Below are 26,942 nucleotides of genomic sequence, written 5' to 3' on the forward strand. Positions count from 1 at the left end.
GTTTTGTAATTATATATATATATATATATATATATATATATATATATATCATTATAATAATATATATATATCATATAATATATATTATTTATAATTAATAATATTTATAATTATTACATAATTATAATTATAATAAATAATTGTAATTCAATAGATAGTTAACGTTAACTATAACTTAATTGTAAAGCCCTCTCTTTATACTAATGTATTATTTACATATATCCATATTTAATAGCCTATACACGATTGCATTGCTAGACAACTTCCTATCAGCTTATGTCATTCACATGCATTAAGACAGGAATTAAACAGGGGTCTTAAATGTTAACTGTAACTGAAATGGTCTACACACAATACTGAATTTAAATATTTCTTAGCTGGAGCAGTAATGAGTTTTCTCTCTCTGGGCCGTGAGGGACATATTTATCTTCCACTGTAGAAGTGTCCTTCATACATTAGTTACAGGTGGTTAATGGCCATGAAGTGTATTTGTTTTATGAGTCATTCATTAGTATGAGCAGTGCACTCCAGTTTTTAGACAAACGACTCACCGTCGTAAAGTAACGACATACTTTAGGTGATATTTATTTATTATAGGAGTTTTAATACCAACTAGGATGCAATTTAAAAAAGAGATGATGGTTGTTTTAAGATGCAGGAATAAAGGGCTTGTATTTAAACTAATGACTCTGAATTTGTGGATGGAGTCTAAATGTCTCTTATTATAAGTTGGCAGCAGATGTCTACTCTTAGTCTTTAAGAAGATCCGCTCACTTTCAGTCTCATTCTATATGTAACCTCATGGAGATGCACAAGTGAAAAAAGAAGCTATGCGGCAACATTGTCGACTGTTTTGCAGCCTTTATTTACATATCAAAATCTATAAGAAATGACAATCGTAGAAAAGAAAAATTATTACAAGGTAGTCTTTTTTACAGTTGTGAGTACAACAGGGTTTTGTGCTGCTGATTTCACCACAACGTTCTCACAAAACTAGTTTTAAAGCTCGCTCACACTTGCACTTATCTTTCATTTAATACCTATAGTCCAGATAAAGGTCTTTCTAACGTGCATAAATACAAGTGACAAACAAAACATTCACCAATCACTGCCGACTCTGCGGTTATAAGAACTATTTTTCATTTTATATTCAGCTTCTGAATCACTGTGTTGTTCTAAATCTTTCATATATCCAAATCCACAAGTGCACTTCACACCCGTCAAAAGAAGAAATAAACTTCTTTCCCAATTATTTGAGGGCAAAGGTCACAGATGCAGCATTCAATACGGTCTAACAATCACGTAAGACGACACATTTCTGCACCGACATAAAATAAAACGAAGCCGATTTTTCAAATCTGGGTCAGAAAGTTTAATAAGAATGTGTAAAAAAAAATGGACGTGTCATCTAACATTCGATATATATATTTTTTTATCCCTGTGGATATATCCAGGCACAGTTTGTGCTCGCGTAGGGTAAATCACTCAGTTAGGTTTGTGCCATCCGTCTTCACTGCGTCCACCAGAAAGCTGAGCTCGTTGCACAGTGTCTCGTGGCGGTAGGCCATGCGGATTTGTGCCACGTTCGTCCGCTGAATGTCGTTGCCCTGCGGTCCGTCCTGTCGGTAGTTTGGACCAATGAAGTGTTTCTTCTCCTGCAGGGTGAAAAGGTAAAGAAATAGAAAGATATAGATGGAGAGCAGATATAACGCATACTTGTGACCTCAACATGGGATATTTGGTTGAATTGTGAGCAAGCTTAATAAAGGATTTAATAAAGGAGTATCTTATCTTATCTTATCTTATGTTACAGCGTGACTGAATGATATTCCTCTGTATTAGGACACAGTAGCATTATGAGCTCCAGGACAAGGTTTCATTTAGGATCGTTCCAAAAGCAGTTAAATTTATTACAGTGACGTAGCAGGACCTTTATGGACCTTTGAAGAACTGAGACAGGGATTGTACAAAAGAGGAAGCACTCCTCATTATAGCGCAGGTGGGGCTAATATAATGTAATGTTTGACCAATAATTTGCTCATTAGGGGAACGTTTTTGAGAGAGCCCAACTGTAAAATTTGAATAGGCCAATATTAGCTTCTCAAAGATATATCTATATGGACAAAGGGAAGAAACCGTAGTGATGTCAGAAATATCTTTGAGGCAGTTTAGAAACAGTGTCATCATTGTTTGTGCACCAGAGAGCACTGACAAGTTTATTTTAAACTGTAGAATGTCTCTCAGCTGTTTAAAGTCTCATATGTATTGGAACCGTCTTTGCTCGCTCACTGAGGGACATAGAGTTCAGAAGAATCCCTTTGTTAAACAGCCAAAAGGCTCAAATTCTTCAAGCAACGTGAGATTTAAAACTTAGGTCAATCCCCCAATTTGAACCTTATTTTGTTAAGGATTGGACTATTTTATTGGCAGCCTGCAAAGTTTGATGAAGCTCAGGCTGTAGACTGTGATGGAAGTAAGCAGGAGGGTGATGGAGAAATACATAGTAAAGTCCTAAAAGCCAGGAATGAAACTGATCGAGATCGACTTTACCTGATGTGAGAGTCCGCTCTGCACCACACTGTTTCTGGCTATTTCGCATAAGTCACAGGTGCTCAGCTTCCACAGCTGGGCTGCGATGGCGTACTCCTCCATCAGGGCCTCCTGAAAGGGTTAAAAGGAACATTTTATTCATACTCATTTTGGCTTATTCCTATGAGAGTAATTTGATTATGTGTGTCCTACTAGTACAGCTAATATGGTTCGTCGTTGGACAGAAAAATGATGTCAATTATTTTGATTATTGATTTTTTGTTTGTCGTTTATTCATTTAATTTTATTTAACAAGAATACTGAAACGGTTTCTTCAGTGTCTGAGGTTCCAGCTGCTCAAGTGAGAGGATTTGCTGCTTCTCTTTGTCATAGTAAACTAAATATCTTTGGGTTTTGGACTTTTGGTCAGTCTGTGAAGTTTTGATTGGCAAAAAAAACGATAAACAGATGCATCGAAGAAAGAATCGGTACAATTATTGATGAAAAATACCAGTTAGTTGCAGCTCTTCAAACTACGTATTAGTTTAAGTTTCATTAAGTGAAGTCCCGGGGTTCCTGCACCACACACAGTATTGTACATTATACTGATGCTGATAATAGTGTCACCAAGACAGTCCGCCGTAAAGTGATCCTGACTGTGAGGAACTTAAATAGTCATGTGATCCCTTCTGGTCCTGGTGGTTCAGACCTTGGTGTAGTGGAACTGCATGGGATCGTCAGTGGACAGCGACACACACAGGCCTTTCTGGAGGAACTCTCGTAGTGGGTTCTTGGAGTACTGCAAGAACAGGCTGTTGTTGCTCAGTGGGGACATGGCTATCGGGACCTGGGCCAGGTAGTACAGGTACTGCAACACTGGACTCTGTGGGGGGTAGACGGCAAAGCAATGTGAGTAATACTACCGGAGTTACTCCAGGAACTCTTGTGCTACATTTTTAGGGTTTCTGTAGCAGCAAATTGTTTGACTTTGAGTATCAAACCGTAGCATGGATTCAGGACTGCACCTTCTTGAGGTTGAGTCCGTGGGAGATGTTGTCAGACGTGAGGAAGGCAGAGACCAGGTGGGTGATGGAGCCGGCCTCGCCACAGTGGGGACGAAACTGGAAGGTGTTCAGTCCTCGCTCCCTGAGGAGGGACAAATAATGAGCCAAAAACCATCATATTTCTGGTGTTTACATCCTGGCTTTATTACGGATGCAAAATACCTTCAGATCAGACTGGAAACTATGAATTTTTACTAAGGAATCAGTGTGAACATGGCAAGTAACACGAGGTGTTAATTGCATTGGCCTTCGATGTCATAAAACGACTCAGGAATCTTTGCACAGTCATGCAGGACGTACTTGCGCAGGTTGTTGAGCACCATGATGTTGGCGTACATGTAGAACAGGTAGTAGGTGTAGGGAGGGTTGTCGTCGGTGGTCCACGCCTCAGGCTTTGGGCTTTTGTAAGAGAACATGTGGTCACTGTGTTTGGACTCGTCATCTACGCTGTCAAATCCTGTCACCTAGAGGACAACGACGACGATGTCAGCGGCACATTTGTGAAAGAAAAACTACACAATCATGCATGTTTGTTCATCAGCACCGCTCAAACGCTGGTAAAGTATGCAAGCGGCTTGTAGATTTGCTTCACTCACCAGCCAAAGAAAACAATGGCAATCTCTAATGAGTTGCTGGTAAAGTTTGTTCAGTCTGTTTCCAAAGAAGTGTCACTAAAAATCAGAGAATACTCTGGGCAAAACAAACAGATATTGGCTGCTACAGTAATTCACTTTAAAAGGTTTCTTGTCACAGATTCCACCGATCACTGGCGTACTTACGTATTTCAAGAACACATGAGTTGCTTTGTGCTTCTGGGGATTCACTGTTGCCTCAAAGAGGGGGAGGAAAATGTTCTGCAGCATCTTGGCATAGTTTGGTACTAATTTCTTTGACTTGAAAATGTCACTGCAAGACAAAAGGAATCAAATGAACTCCTCTTCCCTTTGAAAAAACAGATTTTTAGCATTTGTTTGCTTATTCAGAACAATTAAACTCTGACATTAAGAATTATCTTCTCAGGATTTCTTCAGCCTGATGTTGCCACACACATAAAGGAATGATTCAAATCTCTTCCACACAGTGAGGGATGCATCGTTTTAATGGTATCGGATTGGTACTCCGTATCGGCCGATATAGCCCAGGTATAAATACTGGAACTGAAAAAAGTCATGTTGGTGCGTCCCTAATGGTCATCCTAAATAAACTACCTGAATTTCATCAGTCATTATTTAAAGGAGGAATTGTGAAGATGAGGAACCTTTCATATGGCTTATTGTCACATTTAAATGGACGCAGACCACTTTGCGTTAAAAGAAGCATGTATTATTATTTTACTGTCAGCACTCACTAGATCCTGGGAACTTGGATCATCCACCTCATGTTGGGTGAGTGGACCTTATGCTGGATGAACCAGGTTGCGAGGCTCTCCCACTCGCTGGCAGAGCGGCCGTAAATGGAGAGACGGGGCTCGGCGTGCTGGTACTTGCTGTCCTCCAGCTCTTTGGCCACTTCCTGAAACAAGACGCCAAACCACAGGACGCTGGTGATGTTTCTCAATGAAGCAGAAGCGACTGTTTGTTAATTCTTTACCCAACAGATAACAAGTTGATTTCTAAATACCCATAGAACAAGGGTACTTTAAGATACTTCATGTACTCTAGTATCAGTTGTCCTCCAGCAGTGGGTGCAAGGCCTTTACAACCAAAGCAATTATCACCGATGGTTCAAGTCTTTGGAATACAATTACACACAAAATACACTGAATATAAACCACATTTACTCAAGGATACATATATACTTTAAGGAAGAGAAAATAATTTATACTTTAAATAAAAGGCAAATAAAGGCAAAGGCCTAAACACCGTTGCTGTGAAAGATGGTCTATTATTATTATTATTATTATTATTATCAGTTTTATAATGCACCCATGCACTTTTGATTATTCTAATACCTTGAGGAATTAGTTAAATAGTTAAACAGCAATTGAATTAGGTTGAACTTCAAGCAGTTTTATTGTTTATTTTTTTTAATACTGTTTTTAAAGTAAGTATTGTGTTTATTAGGCCTTTGTCAGTGAGCCGGCATGCACAAGACCCTGAAACTGAACCAGCTAAATGGAACTCAGCCATTATTAATTTCATTATTTACTCGTGAGCTTTTCCCACTCATGTAGAAATGTCTTCAGTTACTCTTTTATAGACTACTTCTTCGATATCTTGCTGACCCTCGTTATCATGGAGTTTGTTGACTTTTCATAATTCCAGTTTAGCTTCATCTAACTTCAACCTGAGCAGAAATCTAATTTAAATGCATGAAAACACAGTTTTTAGGACCTCGAAGTGATATTAGTACTTAAAGTCATACTACACCTTGATGAGACGTGCAAAGTATTCTCCTTTGATGTAGTTGTCTGTCTTCAAGTATATCTCTCGCAGCTCGCTGGCTCCCACTGGGTTGTATTTGGAGTTGAACTTGTCAAAGCGATGAAATGTTTGTCTTCCCTAAGAGAGTGATTCGTGAGAGAGGGGGAATCTTGTGATCACGTTCTCCATCCAACAAAGTGACTGTGTTGATTATTGTCAGATTACACATTAAGAGGACCTCGCATGGAACATAAAAATGATTGCATAACACCACGTGAAACGCATGAACACCCATAATTGCATCCTTGTGTCAGTAAGCACATGTTAGTGAAAACTTCTGTCGCTATTTGAACACGACAAATGAAACCTCGGCATGCACATGGAGTTATTACGTGATTACCTGATTTATTTGCCTCAAGGACGTTTTTTCTTTTTAGATAAATCATCCAAAGCGAGCCGGATGTTTGACTGTATGGCAGAAATGTAGCTGGAATTGATTGAGTTTGACGGTTATGAATTTGTTCTTACAGCGTGCACGTCCAGAGAGTCCACGGTGAGGTCGTAGGGGTCCTTGTTGAGTTTGTGGAAGACTTCCTTCAGCGTGAACTTCTGACCGGCCATCTCCAAGACCACGCGATCGGCCTCTGTCTGGTATGTGGTCTTTATGAATTTCAGCAGATGCTTCTGGTTCATGCAGGCAGCAGCATGTATATGCGTGTCCACCTGTGTTGGACATGAAGCAGACAATGTGCATGACTTCATCTGACAGGTTACAGCGGATCCATAAACTTCGGTTTATTTAGACTCAGGGCATTTTAGTTAGAAATAACTTCTGCTGTAGCGAGACGGCCCTTCAGAGTAAAAGCTCAGATTGAAGCAATGTCGGCCACATGAATCTTATTACATCTTTTTTTAATATAGAGGTTCTATATCGTGATTATTTGCATGCGGAGCTAGATGTAAAAAATACCAACCGACCTTTCTGACGTTGTAGAAGTCTCTGTGTGGAACACATTTCAGCTCTTTTAGCTCGGCCATTTCATTCATCATTTCATGGAGGTAGAATTTAGAGGCCAAGAAGTTCAACCGTCTGTGACAGTAGGTTTTTCTGTGAGGCATGGAGGCAAATGTAAGATATGTCACTAATCTTGTCCTCAGGCATACTGCTCCACAGTTCAGGAAGGCTTTTTTGTGAAATATGAGTTAAAATCTCCATTTAATAGAATATTTAAAAACGTTTGTGCACTCACGTCGGGCCGTCGGCTATCATTGCGAGGACGTGGCTCAGGTCTATGGCAAAGGTCTCGAGGTCGGGGTACGGGAGGTTGTGGGGCCGCTGTTGTTCCAGGGCCTCGGCGTTGTCGTAAACATTAACTATGCCGTCCTTCATCTGCAGCTCGTAGTTCAGGTCCTCAGGAATACCCTCCATGGAGTACGGGTCCTCCCCTTCATGAGGGAAAGGCCAGATGTCTGCAGACGATGGGAGGAAATAAACAAAAAGGGCCAAAGAGTAGCACTTAGTTTACGAATCTGAACTCTAAAAATAATGTTTTTGTAAACTGTTTATCTGAACCCTTTGAGATTATGAACCTTCTATATTTAGCTCCCACGTTCTCTTTGCCCTAATCCAAGTCTGGTGTAGTACAGTACAGTTGATGGACCGGTTACAGTACACCTTGGTCATATCCATATATGTATCAGTGTAGGATAGCTATTCCTATCTGTAGTCATGAATGGTTCGACTGACTTTGGCTCACACTCTCTTCACACTAACACAGAGAAGTCGAAAAAATAGACATTTTGTTCATCATTACCATGCAAAACACAACTAAACGTAAACCGCACAGAACCGCTGACATCAAATTAATGTTGCTCTCGTTGTTCCAACTTGCTGTTCTCTCAAGGACACCCATTGCATTGAATCGACTGTGGGAAATAGCCGGTGTTATATCTGTCTCTTGACTTATCGCTGCTTCTTTCTGCTCTCAGTCTGAGTTGTTTTGTTAACCTTGGATGTGAGAGTGCTGCAGTCGAGGCTCACTGACAGCAACAACAAGATATGTCACCTGTTTCATCACAGGGTTTTACACTTGTCTACAGTGTTGTGTTGGTTGGTTGAGCTGGACAAACGGCTTTATTTGCACAGGTCTAGCATGAAGGTACATAGAGTTGGAGGGTCGCTGTTTGGTTGTTCAGCTGTTTTTTTTTCATGAATGGATCCAAGAGCTCTCAAAATAGCTCCTCCCACATCGCAACTCCATTGAGTGTACAAGAGTTAAGACAGGAGTATTAAACGTTAAAACGTTTATCCAATGAGTAAAAGAGGAGGTTCTCTGATGGCCCTACCTGGCATGATCTCATCCTCCTCCCGCCACTTCTCATTTTCGGCGCTGCGGAGGAACCGGGCGGTGGTCCTGGGGAAGGTGTGGTAGGCCAGTCTGGAGTACTTCTCTCTGATGAACAGAGCCCCAAGCAGACTTTTGGCTGCCTGCTCATAATACTCAACTGTGATCTGGAAACGTCATGAAAAAAGTTATTGCTTCACCAAGAAATGGGTAAAAACATGGCCACACTTTGGCCAAACTTTGAAAAGACCACTGCAACCTCACCGAGTTTCTCTTCTAAGTCTTGTGTCGATCTTTGCGCACAGCCAATTCTTTTAATGAAGATGCTCATTTGTTTAGTGCAGGGAGATGTGATGAGCATGAAGCCACAGTTTCAAGTTCATGTTATGTGTTGACCCTGCTTACCCCTGCACAGTAATCTCCACTGATGGTCACTCTCTGGAAGTCTGGAGAGTCCTCTCTGGGCAAAGCTTCTGGTGTGGTTGAGTCCAGCGTTGGGGAGCGGGCCCAGTTACCATCGCCGGGTATCTGCGACGACACCGTCTGCGAGCGCTTCAACTTGAAACTCTTCTTCCTAGTGACGCACGCGAGAGAGAGGACGGGCATTACTCGCTCACATCTTTTCACCTCACACACACATGGAGATTTGAGATGCAAAAGGGCTGCTGCACATGAAGAGAGGCAGATTTGATCAAACACATTTCCTACTTCTTAGTAGACTCCTGAGACTGCTGCGCTGCCAGCTCCTTCTGCAGCGCCCTCTCCCTGTCCTCCTGCAGGCCGATGGGACAGTCCTCCGGCACGCTGAACAGCGACAGAGCGTCATTGGTGTCCTCCTCTTTCAGGGCCGAGGCGTACACCTTCTCCGCCAGCAGGCGTACCTTCTCATCCGCCTCGTTCATCGACAGTCTTTTGAAGAGCTGCGGCATTTCTGAGGGAGTCAAGAAAGATTTGAGTTTCAGTGAATGTTTTTTGTTTTGCTTAAAATGGCATATCCGACAAAAGTGTTTATTACAATTAATAAAGATGTAAATGATGGAGTGGTTCTGGGCAGAGAGCTGTTGCTTGTGTAGGCCTACAGTGGACGCAGGCTTATGCCAAATGACATCGTGTGGGTGACTGTGGCTACGTGGAGAGCTCCTTCAATCAGAAGATCGGCGGTTCAATCCCCGGCTAGTCGCATGTCGGTGTCCTTGAGCAAGACACTTAACCCCAAAATTGCTGCCGTAGCTGTGCCTGCGGTTGTATGAATGTGGATGGCACATAAGGTGGCACTTAGCCCCTGCCATCAGTGTGTGAATGGGTGAATGATGACAAGTAGTGTGAAAGCGCTTTGAGTGGTTGGAAAAGACTGGAAAAGCGCTTCATGTTTGGTGGGCAAGAAGAAAAACCACAAACTCTGTTTCACTGGTGTTGGAAAAAGATAAAATTACAGAAATGACATGCTTACGGGGCGACCTAATAGCCAAGTTTTTAAAGCGCATGTCAGTCCCCTACTCTCTGTTCACTGCACTGAAGTAGTTACAGTTTGTGAGGGAGAACTAACATCATGTTAGCGGTGGCAGTGAAAACAAATACCAGCAAGATAAACATGAGACCTCCGAATATGAGTTGGAGGTGAGGGGGTGGCAGGGGTGAGGAGATTCACTTGGCATGTTTTGCAATGCCTCATCGTAACTCTCACCAGTAAACATGTCTTGAGTGGCTGCATGCCCTGCCAACGCGTCGGACAAGTTACAGTAAACACAGTTAATCAGGGTCCTGGCTAGACCGGGACTACGGGTCAGCCTCTCTGTGATTACGCAGCACTGGGAAGGATATGCAACACAAACTGAAAACAAAACAACAAACTGAAAACAGCCTGTGTTATTTGTCTGCTGATGCATCGTTGTGTTTATTTCTTTGAATCCAATAGCGTGACATTATCGTGCAGTTTAGGTCTGATCTGCTTTAATGACTAGCGGTGGAAGATGAGGATGTGAACGAGGCAGTGACAGATCATAATCTAAAAAAAACAACTGTGCATGCAGGCTGAAATTCTAGCGTGGTGTTGTTGAACACGTCAGGAGATGCAGTGATTAAACCAAGTGAGAGTAGAAGAGCTGTGAGACAGGACAAGTCAGCTAGCGGCTATAGGCTAATACCTGCAGTGTAAAAGCATACAGAGATGTATGTTTATGTGCAGAGGTGGCTCACACAGATGCTGAAAAGAATCAGCTTTTGTGTTAAAGACTGTCGTCGTCTGATTTTTAAAAGCACTTTCTAAACAAAAGGGGAGTTCATCTGACTGCTTGTGTTAATGGTTAAATAAGTAGCCATGTGCAGTAATATAGAAGATTGTGGATGCAATACATGAAGATGCATCGAGAATGGTTATGTGTTTGAATCGTTGAGGATTCACACCTCTGTGAATCACTGCAAGTGTGGTTGACAACTGTTCCTCGTGCTTTTCATCTTTTTTTGCATTTCGCCATTTTAAGTCAGTCAAACGTATCGTCCTTGTTAGCGTATTTGTAGAAAATTTAAAACAATAAAAAAGTATCCTGATAATTCAGCTTTTCACTGTAAATGGAAAAGGAATGTCTGCCTCTTTGTTGTTAGAAGGGCAGTTATTAGCATGCCATCATTGTTGTCCTCTTGACCCTTTGGTTGGGAAAACAGTCGTGTTTATTTGTATTGACCTGATTCTCTTCCATACCCACAGCACGAGGAGCCAGGCTCTTATTTTGAAACTTGAGACCCTGTGAATTCATATTTTGAGTCGCACAGCAGAGTTGTGTTTTTAAATAAAGCTTTGGCAGCCAACTGAATCCCACTGGTGTGAGATCTATTGTTGCTATTCAACACCCTTCAGTAGTGATTAGTGGACCATCACACCGTTTAACGTTAACCATCACAGTGTGAAATAAAGTTTTACTGACGATCGTTATCCGAAAATATGCGATCAGGACAATCGGTATTAACGCTTTTCTGTTCGCAGATCTAATAATGTTACATTGTAAACAAACTGTTACTATTAATATTGAAGTTGCAGCCAGTGTAGGTCACTGTTCCATCATCAATCGTCCTGTTGGTATGTGAATCAACAAGTGCAAGACAGGAAATGCAGCGCCGTTATATCACGTAGCAAACATCTCTACATGCAACTCTATCTGTCTGAATACTCATCTTGGCGCCGTCACACATGACATTGGCACAATTTTTCAACTTGCATATTTGGGAAGCCGGCATTTCTGACGAGCCTCTCGACTTGTGTACGTTCTCTCTGCCGGAACAGCTGAGCCGCCTCTCGGATGACCTTGACCTACTTCCTTCATTATAGAAACCTGACCCACTAACAGCAGTCGGTCGGGAGGGTCTGTTAACATACGTAACAACATTTCCAAAGATATGCATTTGTGTTTTGGAAAAATAGAAAAATATCATTTAAAAAATGCTTATTAAATTGCTTCAGTAATTATAAATAGTCTGGAGTACTTGCCTACATAAAGTGAAAACTCAAACCACAGACGTTGAGTGACTGAAGGAGCTCTATGTGTCTCTTACCTTCCTTTGTGATGTTGGCCATGTTTGGTTCTCTCGGTCTCTGCCTGGTGAGTCAAGTATTTCAGCTGTCATGCGTCGGCTCCGGTCTCTTCTAAGACTATAAAGCTCTGAGCTGTCTTTGTCTCAGAGACCACTTCTAAATGACTCCTCAGGTCTGGTGCCCGCAGCTCTCTCGGCTCTACGACGCTTCCTCTCCTGGCTTTTCCCTCCTACTGCCTCGGTCAAGCCTTGCTCCTCTGTTTATGTGGTCCGGGTGACACAGTGTGTATTATGCAGCTGCTAGTTGTTGTTGTCTTGAGTGTCGCTCTCTACCTCCTATTTTAGGGTGCTGAAAGCGTCATGGCAACAGGGGCTGCTAATCAAAGCTGGTACGTCTCAACTGGCTGCTAACGTGTGAGCGGCTATCTGTGAGACGCTGGGGCGACGAGGAGGGGGTGGGATATACGACCGCTTAAAGGTGATATAAAAGTCACGGGGAAATACATTTGAAAAATCTTAATTTTCCCCAAATGACAGTTAAGTATAGCTTCATCCACTGACTGTGAATTTAAGGACCATGGAGATTAAATATGGAATGTAAATAGTTTTTATTGAGGTAATTTAAAGACCAAAAGCAAACAGTCCCAGCTATTGTCCATGGTGGAGCTAGCATGTAAGGGTTCACGCTGCTACAGTCAATGTTTTAAACTGCAGAAAGTCATGTAAACAAATGTATTTAACAAGAAATATTACTTCTTTAATGTGGTAACGGTTTAAGAGAAACAGTTAATGCCATGTACAGTAAATGCTTTACTGTGATCTCATGTGGATGGTTCACACTGTAAAGAGATTATCACTCTGAATACAGTGCAGAGGGATGAAAGGTAAAGTCAGTACTCATAACTGTGTATCCTTGTATCCAAAATAACTCAATCCAAGATCTGACTGAAACAAAGTGAAAGCAAAACATGTCTAAAGGAGGAGTGTCCGTCTTCTCACTGAGAAATGGGGGTCGTAAAACTTTTACCCGATGTCCCAAAATGATGCGTTCACAAAGCCATTGGTCCGGGCTTTTTCTTACAGTTCTGTGTTATTATTTGATGAAAACTCTACACGGTCATTGTAGCTCTTCATGTTGCTGAAACGGAAACTGTTTCCTGCTCAGTATTTAGTACTGTGATAATACAATAATGTTAAGTGGGGTGGTTCTGTTTAGTCCTTGTCCAGCACCAACGATGGAGGGACACTCTGATTTAGCAACACTGTCAACAGATGCATGGTGAACGGTGGTATACGTGAGACTATTGGTACTTTATTATTATGAATGTGTAGACGATGTTCATACTACACTGGACTGGACAGGAGTGTCTCTGGGTTCCGTCGGGGTTGAGGGTCTAAAGTTTTTGACATAAAACTATACAATTTCACTATTTCACAATTTTTGTAGCTCTCTTAAAAGCGATGAAGTTGGCAGCAACTCTCAAGGGACAATTGTAGCCCGAGGCGTATAATGGAAGGTAAAACCCTGCAGGAGTATGTTCTCACCTTTCCCTAAGCATGGTGAAGACTGCTGCTTGTGAAGGGGCGTATCCCTTCTCTTCATCTTGATCTGTATTGAGAGAAACAAAGCTTTAATTAGCAGTGGACTAATTCAGAGTTTAGTGGTGTCAGATGTGACTTCTGAGTGAGCTGGGGGAGTTTTCAGAGTCTTCAGAACCAAATTAAAGTAGTAAATAGTTGGTACAATATGTTGACTTGGCATTTCAAGAGTGTGTATGGGGGGTCAAAAGTCCTGCACCTCTTCAGGGTAAACTTCCATTTTGTTAGCTTTTGTTTGTCAATGTATTTTGCCAGAGAGGAGTCCTTTCATCTCTTTAGCTTTAAAGATAAAACATGATATTAGAACCTCATTGGTAAGATACTTATATTTGTTAGCATTAGCCACTACTGCTGCTCCATTGAGGTTTTGATGGTCTGCAAATGGACAAGACTGATGTTCGCTGTAGTTGTTGAATGCTAATAAACATTACTTGTTAGATTTTGGCTACAAATGTATGAGGTTTTCAGTTTTGTATTATATATTTTCATTAATATCACAGTTTCGTCATCATCACATCATTATATTGCCTTGTGCAGTAGTAGATAAACACTGAACTTTGAATATTTACAGAAAAGTGGAGTAGCATGTTCTGGCCTCTCAGAATAAACCATCAATGGAACGAGACATTGTCTCTCTGATGGTGCAGGAACAGACTTTAGATCAGCCTCAAAGAGGTGTCACAGTAACAGTACTCCGCTCCATATTGAGGTCAAGTTTGGCCGGTGCTGATGTTGTGAGAAGATTCACATTGAGAAAAAATGAAACTATAAAACCGGAGCAGAACGCAGCCAAGTGTTGTAAGAATAACACATTGATTCCGTGCAGGTGGAAAAGTGCGAGTGAGAAGTGTTTGGTGTTGCCAAAATACCAACTTAACTGCCACGATTCTGAGTCTTTACACAGCACTTGCCCATGCAACATGTGTTTGCAATGATAGAGCTGCTGGGGGGGGTCAGTGGAGTTAACGGAGATTAAAGTGCAATTCTGGTCTCCACACGACAGCCTTCTCAGTCCACACCAGGAGCAGGAGTTCATTTTCACTGCATCGATTACTCACACAGAAATATCGTCTTTTCATTTAATTTATCCAAATTATTATTAATCCTTTAGTTTGCACATTTCGATTCATAATGGAGCTTTGAATTGATTGAATTATTCCTATGCAATGACAATAACAGCTTTTATTTCACTTGAAATGGGAATTTAAGTCTTGGCCAAATCGGTAAGAAAATAAAAAGATTTAAACTATTTTATTTTAGGACACAAGGTGGACATAAAGGACCAAAACTGCTATCAATGCACCTCTTGTCAATTATATAAATTGTGAATATTTTCAGTCCTCTACACAAAAGACTAAAACAATAACAATTTATGAAGTTAATTTAGAAATGATGACTTTAATATCACTTACTTTTGGTGTCTGACTTGATAAACTTAGACTTTAAAAAAAAAAACTTGAATGTTTGAACCACCTGCAGTATTTACTCATATAGACTCAAAGCCTTTATAGCCCATTTCTAATAAGACCCTGAGGACTGACATACACGCGAAAGTTTGAATGTCTCCTTTTCAGACTTTTAAAGAACCTTTCAAAGATTTAGTTTGAGGGAGTTACTTACAACCCCCTCCATTACTTTAACTTCGAAATGTTGAAAAACTGGAATAACAGAAGAAGAGCTGATAAGGCGATCGGTACATAGCAGGGAGCAGCTGCTTCTTTATTCTATAAAGGCATGATTGTGTTGGTTTTTGTGGCTGTTATTCAGAAAGTGAGTGATAAACAGTTTGGTTTACGACTCTTTTATGAATTCACAGTGACAGGTGTTGGTTGTCTGATCGAGTGTACAACTTTGAGAGAAACCGTGGTCGGCAGTCGGTTGAGAACAGTTTACTTGAGATGCTCTGTTGGTTTTGGAATTTCCTGTTTTTCTTTTTGTTCAGGCAGAGGGCCTAAAGCCAAACATTGCAGCATTAACACTGGAGTCACACCATTGCATCTGTGAAGGCTCTGCAGTAACACTGTACTTACACCAGCTTTGTGTCAAATTGTCCATACATGTATGTAAATGACTAGAATGAGCTGCTACCCCCTTTATGTGGAGAATAGATCTGCATGTTTAAGAGTAGATATTAGTCATTTCTGAAGGTAAACATGAAGGGAAGGGCAACAAAGCATTGACCAGTTTCTGTGAAGACTTCTCCGCCCAGTGAGGCAGACTCGTGCATCCTTCTCAAGTGTACAACTGAACTTTGAAAGGCATGTTGAGGCGTGATGCGTTTCTGGGGGACTAAAAAGGTTCGGTCCTGGATAATGCAATGCACAGTGTTTGCTGCTGGGTGGCATTTTGAACATGCACAGTATAAAGTATGACAAATATAACCAAACATTTATATGGAAACTTAAAATCATAGCTGAGTGTATTTGTGTCTGTTAACAACTGTACTGTATATTTGTATTGATGTGAGTTGAACTGTTCAGCTCAGTAGATGTTCTCACTGAGATAAGGGACATGGCTGTTTTCAGATGCTTCCTGGTTTTTGTGTGTTTAATTGTGACGCACTAAGGATGGATGACTGTGCATTTTTAGAAAGTGTTGAAAGTGTGGTCACAAAAGGAGGCTACTGTTTAAACATGATCATTACCATAGAAAATACATTTTATTTCCCAGGTAATCTACACTTTAGCTTTTAGTTAGAAATGTATTGAATTTGCCATTGATAATGTGTTTTTTAGTTTAATTTGAATTAAACTAAAAACCTCACCTCTAGAACCTCTTGAATTTGAATAAGGCTTAAATGTTGCTCAGTTTACATTTTATTATCCTCTGTTGAATTTACACATCTTAGCCATGCTGTCAATAACTATGAAATGATTTGCCTTGCGGAAAGTAGAAAAGCTGGTTCACCATAAAGGTCAGCCCACCTTCAGTGAGCCTGAGCCGGAGTTGTTGCTAACTTCAGTGCTAACCTCCTTCACTTTAATCAGCAGGTTGCAGGTGGTTGGCGAGCAAGACACAGGAACTTAAGTCTTGAGGAGTTCGAGCATTTATGTAACCACATCACACCCTGCATGCAAAGCACTAATCCCTAGATTACCTTGAAATTTGGTTCAGACATTCACAGTGCCCAGAGGATGACTCATAATATCTTTGGTGATCTCCAGACTTTTCCTGTAGTAGCACCCTGAGGTTTGCATTTGTGGTTTTGAGTATAAATGCCTCAACAACTATTAGCATGCCTTTATATCACCATTTTGAATGTATCCAATAATCTGATTTATGACCCGATGTGATGACCCCCCCCATCATCTTCATCCGTGTTTAGTGCTAAAGCTATCATGCTAAACTAAGATGGTGAATTTATTTAACATTATACCTGCTTAACTTGGCATGTTAGCATTGTCAATGTCAGCATGTTGGCATGCTGACATTGACATTGCCACACCATAAAAGGACTCAACATGACCTCAACTCTACAGTTGCTCGTGGTGCAGGATAAATGATAAGTGCTCATGGACTTGTACATTTTAGCCAATGAGACAACAGAAATTAGTCGACTGGTTGATTCACAAATCAACTGATTGTTGAAACAACATGTTAGCTGAATAACTGTAATCGGTTTGTCAACAGAACTGAATTGAAAGAGTTTCAGTCTGCGGTCTGACTGTGCTCCGCACCTTTTCAGGTAGACTGAGATTATTCTCCCGATTTAGTCATCGTCGGCTGTTTGTATTGCTGAATGGGCTTAAACAAACACAAGCGCATTACACTCAAATGATCAGTCTTTCTCTCTCAGTGCTTCAGTGTCACTATGTTAGGGCTAACTGAGTGATTGTACAAACAATCTAAGGATATTTTCCCAATGTTGCAGTTGAGGAGAGTTCCAACTCTCTAGTATAGATGCTAGTGGCTAAATGTCTGTATTAAACTGTTCAGACATGCAAGGAGGAACGTTGATGTGACATTTTCATTTTTTATATCACGTCTTATCCGGCTTTACAGGGCAAGGAGGCATGGGACAACATGAACATTTCATGTCACTATTATGCTGGACGAAATGAATGCGATTCATAATATTATCCAAATATTCATTAAAATATGCTTAAAACTCTTAAAATGGCACTAAAACATACTGGAGTCACTTTACCTTTCATTTGTTCAGCTGCTTTTGCCAAAGACACACTGTATTCATATATTGTATTCATTCAATGTCACATTACAGCAATGGATGTTGCAGACATACCTTGCGGTGATCTGCACTCTATTGGGTGTGTTTTTATCTACTGGGTGTTTTTTATCGCTATCTCTAGTGCCAAGTGGAGTCAACCACACACGTCTTTGCTTTTAATTGAGGCTGTGACTTTGCCAATTAAAGTTCTTTGGGGAACTTCCCCGTTCACTTGCATTGACTGGCAGTGAACGGGAAGCAATTATATATATATATATATATATATATATATATACGTCAATGTTAATTTCGCGCATATGATTGTTTCATTAAAGGGATGGTTCGGGTGTTTTTAAAGTGAGGTTGTAGCAGCAAAAATGTATTTTACCCTCCTAAAAGAAAGACCGACTTCAACAAAATGAATATCTGTTTAAGCGTACGCTATATTTAGAATATCTTCACACCTTTTCTTGACATCAGAAAGCTGTTTTCGGCATGGAAAGTGAAAATTATCTTCGCTCTCTTCAAAGCCACAGGACTCCTTTGACAAAAGGACTCTCTGTTCAGTTCCATGGCGGTAAAATATTCTAAATATAATGTATGGTCTTTTTGTCCAAGCCGGGGGCGTGCCGACCATCATTTACATTAGGTAATACACCGACGGTGTTATAAAACACCCAAACTATCCCGTTCAGTGAATATATGAGTATACGCATTTGGCTTTAATGCTCATGCGAGGACAGCTACTGTAAATCTGAAGTACTTGTTTCACAATAACTTAACTGTTTCTCTAACTGCTGTGTTGCTGCGTGTAAGATGGCTGCTCATCACAGCTGATAGACGATCACATTCATACCTGCGGGAAATGTATAATCTCAAATCTACCTGACCTGGCTCGTCTTTGCACTGTGTGGGAACAAGAGTTTAATATTACACCTGCAGACACACATGAGCAGAGTGTTTTGTACAAACTCCACAGAGAAAGAGCTGAGGCTGAGAAACATCAAATAAAAAGCTTTCCTGTCACTCTTCCTGAAATTAAACAACTTATTCTATTTCCTCTATTCTTAAACATTCTAGATGCTTGCTGATCTGAAAAAAATTATTAATATAGAACTGAAAATCATCTACCACTTCAGAAATGTGCATATTTACTTTTGAATATTATCCTCCGGGGCAAAAGTACAGCCACGGTATTTCAGTCACCAGATACCACCGTACAAAGAAGCGCAAGTGCTGGAAAGAATGCAAGAGTGCTGGAAAGGATAAGATGTGACTATTGATACAAGGCCTAAAGAAGAGAAGTTAAAAACTCCGGTGCAAAGAATCGTAGTTAATAATAACAGATGTGACAGCGGTGTACTTACTGTTTGAAGGGTCGTGCACAATGCCTGCTCTAGAGACCCTTATTAGGCTTCACGGGACAGAAGACAAGTCTTTTCAGAGCAGCCTCCTCTAGCATGCAGACACACAACCAGACGACTCTCTCGCTGCCGGTCTGGACAAGTGTAACGGGTGCACAGTTTTAAACGCTTTAAAAGTTCCACCACTCGGAATGAGGAAGTGATCTGTATCAGTTGTTTGTCAGTGCAGTAGAGGAAGTGCTGGAGGAAGCTTGTAGTTGGAAACAGGAAACTATTTATAGATCCCACTCATGTCCGTTTATTTAGGCTGTAGGCCAAGGTGCAGTTCATTGTGAAGGCAACATCTTAGATTGCATAAAAACGTGCATAAAGGACCTGTATCGGATACTATTTTTTTACATATAAATAATACGTTTTATCTCAATTTAAGGTCGAGCTAATGATCGGGGTGTCCTCTAACAGCTGAAAGAGAGAAGTACGCGTTGACAATTACAGGAAGTTAAATTCCTTAAAGTTGTGACACAGGTCAGGGCTCGATTCACCCTCACTGGGTCGACTGGTCTGATGTTGAAAGATCCAAAACACCCAATGATGCCGTGTTGCTTTTCTGATGACGAACAACTTGTGATTATTACCTTTGCCACGTCTTCTTTATTGTCTAGTTATCGTACCTTATCAGAACTATGCAGTAGTGTTGAGAAGGTAGACCTCACCTCCGTCTCAATTACCTTTTTAATTCTCATCTTTTTAATTGTAATAGTGCTTCTCATTTAGAGACATGCAGGAGGGGAAAGGGATCACTATTAAAAGAGAATAAAAAGGTGTTTATAATAGCTTTAAGTGTAACACTGAGTGTCAGTGGTACACATTCGTTTGTGGAAAATACAGAATACGGTATCTTGTGTAAACTAGGGCTGATGGATTCAGAGTGGTGGAGTAAAGCTTACGACACCGTCCTCTGGACGGTAGAGGACAATCTTCTGTTAGTGAAGTCCCTCTCATTGCCCCTGGACTGCTGCATCACAATTCATATTCTCTGTACTACTGCCTTAACTTCTGTTAAACTATAGTATTTTACATCACAGTGTTTCTTGTTGCTGTCCAATAAATGCATACAAATATGACCTTTAAATGAAACTGTTATTAGTGTAAGACTTCGTTTCTCTTCCCCCGGAGGCTATATTTACAGTTTTCACAGTAATAGAGCCACTTTAAAATCACAGCAGGGATTTCTCTGGCTTCAGTCCATCAGTCATGATAAGCAGACAACTGGAGGAGAAAAAACTATAATTATGAGAAGAGCCCACCTGATCTTTAAGGCAAATATTGATATTGATGTTTGAGAGTTAAAAGAAGAATAAATTACTAGCGGCACATAAATCATTAACAAATAATTTCGTCATGGTTATCTTTGGTTTTTTAGATACTTAGCAGAAGATTTTGCAGTTAACTACAACAAACCTGTCAGCGCTCTCTGGTGGACAAATAATTTATTGGCGTCAGTTTCTAAAATACTTCAAACCCAGTCTTTGTTTCCTGCTATGTAACGTCTTGTTACGTATCTTTATATCTACTGATTATACGTCGTAATGGCAGATTTATTAGCCGACTTCTAATTATGAGTGGTGGATATCTGGGATTCCTAAGAGTTGAAATATCTCCCACTTGGCAGAAAGAACTAAGAAAGAGTTGAGATGTATTGTATTACATGGACAAACAATAATTGGCAACATATTATTAATTCTCTTTTGAAGAAATGAGAAAGTCATTGATGTAAAGCATTACACTTATATAATCTTGTCGTTCCAATAAGGACCTTTTGATAATTAATCTGTTTGGTAATTCATCTGTTGAAATGCCGTGATTACACAATTCGAGGAGCATGTTGACACAAGACTAATTTAGTTTCAGTACATGTGTTTCTTTGAGTTCGTGCAGCTGATGAATCATGGTGTTATTTTTAGAATGGAATGTACACCATTGAGGATTTGATCGTATTTTACTACACGTACCATCATAACAGGACGAGGCACATGAACTACTTTGCCTCCTGACATTGTCACACGCAAAGCACTTAAGCAGAATATTCGGACATTAGGTCACCACATAACATAGAAGTTGCTTGAAGTTCTGTTCATTGTTGCATTCATTCATTCATTTATTTCAAAAACAAGGACGTTGCATCCAGCTGAAAACCATTACAGTTCCTGCCACATTCCACCACATCAAGACCATAAATCATGTTACCTAACAGCATGTCAAGTCATTTCAGCGGAGTAAACTAGAATTTATGAAGATACAATGCAAAGCTACGGCTTTTAAAAGCAGAATATTTAGCGTAACCACAGGAAGTGCTTTGTTGAAGCTGCGTCGGCCCGCGTGTGTTCCATGTATCCTGCTGTAAAGCTAGATGGCAGCACAGCACTTTTATCATTTATCAGCCCTACTTCAGGCTCTCCATCACTCTCCATGGCATCCAAAGTCCGGCCAAAAACTAGAATACCACTTTGCAGTTGTTCTTAAGCTGCTATGTGAGACTTGCACCCTCCAAACAAAAGTCTTTAAAACATCTCCAGTATGATTAATAAACAATGTTACAAAAACACAACAGATAACTCAATGAAAAGGTACTAAATTCACGTAATTATTTGCACAGTTGAGATACATACTTCATTGAAGTTAAAAATAAAAAAGACATGTTTAATATGTATTTTGGCTGTATAAAAATATAGTTGTATTGTGTGCTTAAATATAAGGTAGCTTTATATTTCCTTGTTATATACAAGCTGGTAATTATATATTTTTGACAGAGTACATATTGTTTGAATTGCACTTCACAAGCAGTTCACGCCATCCAGTTCACTGGTGAAAGGATCCTCCTGCTTGTGGCAGTTTGGGGTCCAGTAATGTCAGTTTCTTGATGGAAAACAAAACAAAAACATCCTCCCCTGCCGCGGCCGCGGTTCCTCTTCAGTTCACGGGTATTTCAGAGAAGATCTGCAGGAATTGTCTTGTATCTCAGCTGCCAAGCTCACATTGGAAGCTGAAGAAGAGACAGACATTCTTGTCAAGTCGCGCAGGTCTGACTTGAGTTCATCCATAAATCACACTCTTAATTCAGACACACTGAAACCTGCGCCTAAGCATGCACAAATCTATAATCGCAATCTCGCTTTCATCCAGAGGGACCTGAGCAAAGTTTCCTGTGAGGTTGCAAACCGTTCGTTTTGCATATCTAGTTGTAAATCTGTGGAATAAAACCTTTTGAGGGGACTTATCTTGATCTGCTGTGAGCAAATAACCCCAACAAGGATTCTCCTTTGCCTCTCCATGCCTGTCTTTAGGCCACTGTGCGTGTGCTATTGTGTCTGCGGACTCGCTGACCAGCTTCATTGCTCCGTCTTTGTCTTCCTGTCCGGAGGGCGAGCTGAGCGGCGTCCAGGAGAGAGCGGCGGCGGCGTCCGTAGCCTTTTGAGCCTATCTTGTTCCCAGGGGCACAAGACTTCAGCTCGTTGATCTGGTGCAGCCGGTGGAGCAGGTCGTGGTACACGCATGTGACAAACTTGCAGCCGGATGATTTGTTCGACGTTGACCTCCTGGATCTGACATGTTGTCCAAAGCTGGAAAAACAAAACAAAAATGTATGCTCTATTTTCAGACTGCTTTCCAGGGTTGTTAAATCTCAACAGTCAACACATGACATGTTGACAGGGTTTAAACTTAAATTTAAATTCATGTAAACGTATGGGTGCAATAGAGGATAAATCATCCACCTTCTTCAGTTATCTTAGACATATCTCTTTTCTCACATTTCATTTTGAATTCCTGTAATGTTAGACTGCATCTGGGGGGGCCTTCAGATACTTAATACATGTAAAATTTCAGCCATCAAATGAGAGCAAATATACCATCAAAATGCAGCTGTTCTTGTTACCTTGGTGGAGGCGAGACACCTTTTGCATCTTCATCCTGCTGCGGTCCAACGGTGACGTCTGAGTGCTGCTCGTTGGCTGTCACTAAGCTGCTGCAGAGGTCTCTTTTCACGCGGCTCTGCAGCCATACTTTAAACCTGCCACGGAGAGCGGAAGAGGTCGTGATTGCACAAACTAACTAATACAGACTCTAAGGTACAGACACAAAATGATAACATCAGTACGACACAGCAGCACACGTCCAAAATATAAGATGATTTGACTCGATGCCAATGTAGCATTTTCCTTTATCACGAACACGTGGAAAAATTGCACGACCGATAAATCTGCCAGGGTGACGTATCGGCCGATGTTTAACTAAACACAGATATATCTGTATCGGCATCTACCTCTACTGGGAAACAAGACATTGCAGAACAGAATGGCAAAATGTTTGAGGTAGTTTGTAGACAACTTCAACGTTTGTCCACTGGGGCACGGCTTATTTTTCAATTGTGAAAACGCCTTTTACGACATATCTTGATCACTATTTTGTCGTAAGCAACTTGGGGATCCTTATCAAACATGGTTTCTATCTGTTCTGACCGATATAGTTCAAAAATCTCAATATCAGCCTCAAACATCCAGTGTCTATCGAGCTATGGCAACACTGAAATACTCAGACTTTTACTGTGATGTTTTCTGCCCTTTTTCTAACAAACATTACTTGATATGAATATCTCTGGTGTTATTAAGGGCGAGCACCTGATTTAAATGTTCTCTCAGTGCTCGTCGATCGGGCAGCTCACCTTTTCTTCAGGCTGGTGTTGAGCTCCCCCGCGGTGCCTTTCAGCAGTGGCAGGACGGTGGTGAGCACACAGCAGCAGATGACCGTTTGCAGAGCTAATCTCATTTTGGCTGGGAGCTGTCAGAGGTGAAGATCAAGAGATTATGTTGAGGAGGTTATAGCTGTAAACTGCTGCCACACATGGTGATTGGTCAATCTGAGACAGGATTGGCTCTGTAGCTGCACAACAGAGTTGGTTAAGAGTCATAGTCTGTTTGTCAATCACAAATCAATATTAATGTATTTTTGCAGGTTATTTTAGAAACGTCTGTTTATCAGTACACCCAAAACCACTGACTAATAACTCCCTGTCCTTTTAAAGTCATATCCCAAATTTCAATTCAGTCAATTTACATTATTAAACACCTGAAGAACTCTTGAGCAGTCTCTTGAAAATAATCATAAACTTTGATTAAAATTGTGGAAAAAGTCACTTACCTCTGGCTTGGCCTTGTAACTTAATGTAGAGACTTTATGATGCACATCCACGTGTGCTATGTAACGTCTTTTTTTTTTTTTTAAAGTTGTTTTGTTTTCTACGGTTGTAAAGAGTTTACCATGAGTTGTAGTCTGAAGTTTACGCTGCTAACATGAGAGGCTTTATAGGAGGAGGGAGGGAGCTGTACCTGAATGCCAGAGCCAGTGGGAGGGACTGTGGGACAGTTCATGTCAACCCCATCCACCCCACATGTAGACACTCAAACCAAAAACATGCAGGGATTATAATCGAGTCAGCAAACCCTAATACTTACGAGTTTGTGTGAGCCTTGATTCTGATTCAGTGCACCGCTTCTCTGGGAGAAAGTGTTATTAAAAGAATTGGTTTTGTGCATTTCAGGGTTTTGTAAATTGACCAAATATAAAAAATATTTCCTCTCAGTTTATTTCTTGCTATGCAAATGGACTTATGTGCACCAAGGCCATTTGCATATTCTTTTGTCTTTTCTTTTAATATTTGTCTCGCAACTGGTTATTTTTGGAGTCATTTGTGTGTGTTCATCGGCCGTTCGTGCTTTAAGGCAGTTCAGTTGGGTGTAATTGTTGTTAATGGCTGAATCAATGCTAAAGGAGAAGTGTTGTTTGATGGCTCTATTTCAGTCTGAGTCAGCCATCTGTGATTTGTAAATGGCTACAAAATGTTAAGTGTGTTTAAATTAGCAGTGTGGTCGTGGCAACTATATGCACAGTGAGAGCTCATGAAGGGAACATGTGCTTTTTACTGAACTTGTGCACCTCAAAATGAGCAATTAAATCAATCTGAGTGCCACTCAGCCAGCGGTAGTTACTTCCAAGCATTATAAACAAGTGTGTTCAGTGTACAGATTAACACGCATTAATCCTTAACGTCTTCCTTGTTAGCTACAAGGATACGAGGAATTAAGAGGCATCAAAAGGGCTAAACGCTCCATATTTTATATTAATTCTTTTCATGTAAAGTTTAAAGATTACCCTACAAGACTGACATCACATTGTGCCCAACGTACCGCCAAACCTTTAATGATTTTAAAAATACATTTTTTTAATCGATCCTTCATTTGGCCTTGACTCAACCGAATTAACAGATTTACTGATGAAACACGAAGACAGTTGGCAAAACTGTCCAATCAATGAATCACCTCTCGGCCTGCATGACTCGATGAGCACAGCTCTTGGTTCATTGAACATAAACAGGAATTGAATTTAAAGACAATAATACAGCTTAATTCCTCTTGGTACAAAGGAATTGAACTACAGGTGTGACCGAATTTAAGAAATTGTTTGAACATTGCACAATTAGCATCCTCGTCTGTTAGAAGATTCAAAGCACTGGTAGTCCTTCACAGTTTGTTATAAATCTTGTGTTGACCTGCATTCAGCTGATGTAATCCGAGCCCACATTACACTGACTACCAGCCTCACAATCATCCTCCTCACCATGTCCGGAGGCTTCATTTCTACAAGCAGTTGTGCCGACGTCGGGTCTGTTTTGATATGACTTTATAAAACACAGTGGCACACAAAGCTTTGATGGCTCCATAGAAGCACATGAGTAATGCATTTGGATGCTTTGAATAGATAAACACAGTATCGTCATGGCAACACCACGGCCGAAAAAGATGATTCAGTGATGCGTGTTTTAACATGATCCTTTCCCCTTCTTCAATTACACGCAACGTGCTGCAGAGTTTCATTATTCCAAAACAGATGATCCAAATCTATCAAGCCATAGGTGGTCACTATGTGTCCATATCAGTAAGCCAAGATCTTTTTTGTTTTTTCTTCCTTTTGACTTGTTGCTTCATGAATAGCTCTTGTATTACATATAGAAGAAATGAAGACAGTATGGTGTTTGGTTAGAGGAGGGACGAAGCTGCGATTGATTTCCACAGTCAGGGGTCAGTGGAACATGATGTGAGCTCAATGTTGGCAGGCTCCCATCATGTGATAATATTAGATATTCACAGTCTATTTATAGCTGCGTATTTCATCCTGTGTTTTCATTACTACCGAGATGGAAACGCAGGAATTATAGCGGTTTTATTAACTCTGCTCTTCATGTGTCTGAAAGAGAACTCTCCCTGGAAACGCACCGTGTGATATGCAACACTCTAAATGTGAGGCCCAAACATTCCTCTTACCTCCTTCCCAAACAACGGAAAATAACAGTATGTGGGGTTTTTTTCCCTGGAAAAATACAGGATGAGATATTTACCAATTACAGGTGGAAAATCTGTATTTGCCCAAGGAGATGGCAATGTTCCACTTATTCATGACCGATGTGTTCGGAGAGAAATAACAGAACGATCTGAACTAGATAATGTTTACACACAATTTGCACTTTTAGCTGTATGAATGGTGCAATACAAATAAAGTATATTATTATTATTTCATACACATGTAGCACATGCCTAGACTATACAAGCCTACAGATGACATTGGAGTGTCAACTAGATTAAAATTCTCCAATTAAATACAAGAAAAAATCAAACATGGACTTTAAAGGGTGAAGTGGGTGTAACAAGCATACATGGCAGCTCTGATTGGCTCAGTTTGAAAATCTAGCCAGCAACACGACATAATTAACTGCTACATAATCTTCTACATTACATATTTAGTATTTTACAATCTTGGAACCAACCCATCGTTTATCAGTTTGATGCCACTGGTGACATGGGCCAATATTTCTGGGGTGCCGACGTAGCCGGCGGATTCCCTGGTGATGGATAACCGGGAGGTCCTAACATTCA

At 40.6% G+C, this 26,942-nt stretch overlaps 2 protein-coding genes across 3 annotated transcripts; both read right to left on the minus strand.

Moving 5' to 3' along the window:
* Window positions 1-844: 844 nt before the first annotated feature.
* Window positions 845-19,179, minus strand: ampd3b (adenosine monophosphate deaminase 3b). Of its 2 annotated transcripts, none has more exons than XM_031863579.1 (16): window positions 18,961-19,179; window positions 13,372-13,435; window positions 9,010-9,232; window positions 8,707-8,875; window positions 8,303-8,468; window positions 7,207-7,426; window positions 6,935-7,064; window positions 6,485-6,679; window positions 5,963-6,094; window positions 4,942-5,105; window positions 4,373-4,499; window positions 3,894-4,057; window positions 3,555-3,675; window positions 3,239-3,412; window positions 2,551-2,661; window positions 845-1,655 (listed from the first exon to the last, which is right to left on the minus strand). In XM_031863579.1, exons 2-16 carry the CDS (start codon window positions 13,427-13,429, stop codon window positions 1,482-1,484), a joined length of 2,328 nt encoding a protein of 775 aa, XP_031719439.1. In that variant the 5' UTR covers window positions 13,430-13,435; window positions 18,961-19,179; the 3' UTR covers window positions 845-1,481. The 2 variants fall into 2 exon arrangements, with proteins under 2 accessions (XP_031719439.1, XP_031719448.1); XM_031863588.1 differs by having other exon boundaries at window positions 11,848-13,435.
* A 1,955-nt stretch (window positions 19,180-21,134) lies between these two features.
* admb (adrenomedullin b) lies at window positions 21,135-24,284 on the minus strand. Its single transcript, XM_031870270.1, has 5 exons — window positions 24,154-24,284; window positions 23,678-23,793; window positions 22,892-23,026; window positions 22,342-22,577; window positions 21,135-22,000 (listed from the first exon to the last, which is right to left on the minus strand). Exons 2-5 carry the CDS (start codon window positions 23,779-23,781, stop codon window positions 21,933-21,935), a joined length of 543 nt encoding a protein of 180 aa, XP_031726130.1. The 5' UTR covers window positions 23,782-23,793; window positions 24,154-24,284; the 3' UTR covers window positions 21,135-21,932.
* Window positions 24,285-26,942: the final 2,658 nt, after the last annotated feature.

The sequence above is a fragment of the Anarrhichthys ocellatus genome, unplaced genomic scaffold, assembly GCF_004355925.1.
Source record: "Anarrhichthys ocellatus isolate YVR2014 unplaced genomic scaffold, GSC_Weel_1.0 scaffold2, whole genome shotgun sequence".
Classification (NCBI taxonomy): Eukaryota; Metazoa; Chordata; class Actinopteri; order Perciformes; family Anarhichadidae; genus Anarrhichthys; species Anarrhichthys ocellatus.

What these genes read in the sequence shown, in the direction of transcription:
- admb (XM_031870270.1), bottom strand. Translation starts at nt 23,781, where the DNA reads ATGAGATTAGCTCTGCAAACGGTCATCTGCTGCTGTGTGCTCACCACC. An exon ending in AACACCAGCCTGAAGAAAAG is followed by an intron (nt 23,027 to 23,677) that starts GTGAGCTGCCCG and finishes TCTCCGTGGCAG; the next exon opens with GTTTAAAGTATGGCTGCAGA. An exon ending in AAGACGGAGCAATGAAGCTG is followed by an intron (nt 22,001 to 22,341) that starts GTCAGCGAGTCC and finishes TCTCTTCTTCAG; the next exon opens with CTTCCAATGTGAGCTTGGCA.
- ampd3b (XM_031863579.1), bottom strand. Translation starts at nt 13,429, where the DNA reads ATGAAGAGAAGGGATACGCCCCTTCACAAGCAGCAGTCTTCACCATGC. An exon ending in TTCACCATGCTTAGGGAAAG is followed by an intron (nt 9,233 to 13,371) that starts GTGAGAACATAC and finishes TGACTCCCTCAG; the next exon opens with AAATGCCGCAGCTCTTCAAA. An exon ending in AGAGCGGACTCTCACATCAG is followed by an intron (nt 1,656 to 2,550) that starts GTAAAGTCGATC and finishes TTCACCCTGCAG; the next exon opens with GAGAAGAAACACTTCATTGG.